This window comes from Mandrillus leucophaeus, unplaced genomic scaffold (assembly GCF_000951045.1).
Source record: "Mandrillus leucophaeus isolate KB7577 unplaced genomic scaffold, Mleu.le_1.0 Scaffold124, whole genome shotgun sequence".
Classification (NCBI taxonomy): Eukaryota; Metazoa; Chordata; class Mammalia; order Primates; family Cercopithecidae; genus Mandrillus; species Mandrillus leucophaeus.
Window position 1 is genome coordinate 2,325,485 of NW_012100765.1, and position 2,867 is coordinate 2,328,351.

General features: G+C 40.0%; 1 protein-coding gene across 1 annotated transcript in view; it reads left to right on the forward strand.

Moving 5' to 3' along the window:
* The window catches only part of FECH (ferrochelatase), a 39,357-nt gene that overhangs the window by 20,492 nt on the left and 15,998 nt on the right, over positions 1-2,867 (forward strand). Inside the window, exon 4 of the mRNA XM_011971714.1 lies at positions 414-548. Within this exon, the coding sequence (XP_011827104.1) occupies positions 414-548 (135 nt within the window). The remainder of the gene's footprint in view (positions 1-413; positions 549-2,867) is intronic.

Sequence of the window (2,867 nt, forward strand, 5' to 3'; positions counted from 1 at the left end):
AAAAAAAAAAAAAAAAAAAAATTAAAAAATAATGCCCAGTGTCTACCATAGTATCTGGTATGCAAGAGGAAGTTATATTTTAGAATCAGTGTTGTTTTTTCCTCCTTTCTCTTGAGACTTTCTTAGGCCAGCCAAGAACAGAGAATTAGGAAGAGAAGTTTGAGTTTTAAAAACCACTGTGCAGTAAAGATGTGTGGGTGGGGTGCTGATCCCAGAAAATTGTGATTAAAAGTCCACATACCAGCTGAAGAGTGGGTACGATCCAAGGAATATGCTAAACTTGCCTCCACCGTCAGTGCCATAGGAAATTACATGAACTGTTCTTTGTTCTGGGCATTGCATTATGTTCGGTGACTCTGAGGAATCTATATAAAGATTAACACTTTCTCCTTTCCACGTGTGCTTCCTAATAGCCCCTCACAAATACTATATTGGATTTCGGTACGTCCATCCTTTAACAGAAGAAGCAATTGAGGAGATGGAGAGAGATGGCCTAGAAAGGGCTATTGCTTTCACACAGTATCCACAGTACAGCTGCTCCACCACAGGTAAGGGCATCTCTCTGAGAGTAGAAAGGTAGATACGGTGCTGGCAAAAATAACCAAGGAGTGTAAGTACTACTGGAGGGAAGGATGAATCATTTGCAATTTGAATGGCAAATTCAACCTGTCTTCTTTAAACACGAGAGTTCAGGTCAGTCCATTTGAAATCTCATGGTCCATCTGTCCCTTGAATTATTGGCCACTTGGCTGGGAATTACAAATGGTGGGTGGTAGGCAGTAGCTGTAAGTGTTCAGTGCTTTAATGCCATTGCGTAATGGATCCGTAATGAACCTTAAGGCTCTTTTTAGGTTTGTGTGAGAAACCTTTTTATGGCTACCCAGATTTTCTTACTGATGTAGCAAAGATTGTAACTGCATTTTGAAAGCAAAGATGCCCATACAACATGGGAAATACTGGTATTTTATTGCTATTGTTGTGCTTCAGTTATGAGTTGGTTGCTGGTAAAACTAAAGCCCAGTTTGGGGTTCCCTTTGCAAAATTTTCTGTGTTCTTGATTTTGGAAAATGTTACTACTTGTTGTTTTCTGTATATTTAACTGGAGCTGGGGAATAATCGGTGTTTGGCAATCTCTGTATCATTCATTGTAGGCAAAGCTGCTGCTGTCACCCACAGATACATTTGTTTGCATTCCCTTGCAAGGACTGAGGTCAGCACATTCTTAGTCCCAAATAGCTTTCGGATATTAATGTTTATCATTTCTATAAGCATAAGGAGAATCAAAAGGCTATTGAAAAAAGTCAAAGCTTGTTATGTGCCTTAAATATTTGTTCAGAGAACCCATTAAAATGCCTGAGTTCTCAGATACCCTCAAGGGTTGGAATTATCATTTCTTTTCTTTCTTTTTTTTCTGAGACAGAGTCTCGCTCTGTCATTGCAACCTCCATCTCCAGGGTTCAAGCGATTCTCCTGCCTCAGTCTCCCGAGGAGCTGGGATTACAGGCACGCACCATGACACTCAGCTGATTTGTGTATTTTTGGTAGAGATGGGTTTCACCATGTTGGCCAGGCTGTTCTCAAACTCCTGGCCGCAAGTGATCCACCCGCCTCAGCCTCTAAAGCGCTGGGATTACAGGCGTGAGCCACCGCACTCGGCCTGAATTATTATTTTTCTTTTTGAAATGCACCACTACAACTTCAAAATGTCTGGTCATATGTTACTGGAGAAGGAGTCAGATTTTATGAATTTTTAAGCTCTACTTTTGCCTTGTTTTAAGAAATACACCTCAATATGTAAATGGCTGCTCTCACAATTAGATAAATTAAGAAGTTTGTTATTTACATGACAGGAGATTGACTATGATTTGTATTTCAGGGCTGGCTCTAACAAGTGACAGTGTATGCAAACCTTTAGCATATGCTTAGTTTTCCTTGAGTGTATCTCATAGAAGGACAGGTACATCCATCTATCCAAGTTATGGAAGGCTTAGGGAAGTACATGAATTCTTCGAGGCCACTCAGGTGCTGTTTATCTGTTGGATCTTTTAGACATGCACTATTGTGGCAGAGCCAGTGTATGTCTTCATCACAAACGAATTTCTCAGTCACATTTTTCTCCTTCTTAATGACTTCTTTGGATTGTTTGTTGAATGTTTCCACACAACCTGAAAGAGCTAATGCCAGATGCTCCCTTACACATATGTCCAGATGCCCTCTTGCACATATGAAAATGATATCCACCTGTGAAGTGTGGTCTGTAATGTGAATATGGTGGTGACAACTTTTTGATTTCTGGAGAGATTGTTTTTGAACCTTGAATGGAGTCCATTTGAATTCTTCTGTATTCTACTCACCAAAATTGAACCTGTTTATCGTTTTGGAAGTTGAGTCTTAGTCTGAGAGTATATTTGATTTAAAATATGCTCTCTCCTAACATTTTAAATTGGAAACCTAACTAATAGTTCTTATAGTTAGAGAGCCCAGTGGGTTGGTGATGGAAAGCATAGAAATGTTTTGGGACCTGCCCTTTGTTAAGATTGAGGAAGAGGCTGTGTGTTAGACTTGCTTTCATAGGATTCGGGTGTGACCCCAATGCTAACTCCCCTAGACAGGAAAAGGTTGCATTGGGTTGACACCATCTGCCTTCGTTTTGGCTTTGAATTTTCATGATTTCCATCTCTCTCTTATAGAATATAAGTTTATTAGATTACTTGTAACGATTTGGTGTCCATTTACCTTATTCTAGGGAATGAGAGCTCACAGGAACCTCAATAATTTTCTCTCCTTATCATGAGGCCATTAATAACAATAGTTATGCTGGGTGCGGTGGCTTACTCCTGTAATCCCAGCACTTTGGGAGACCCAGG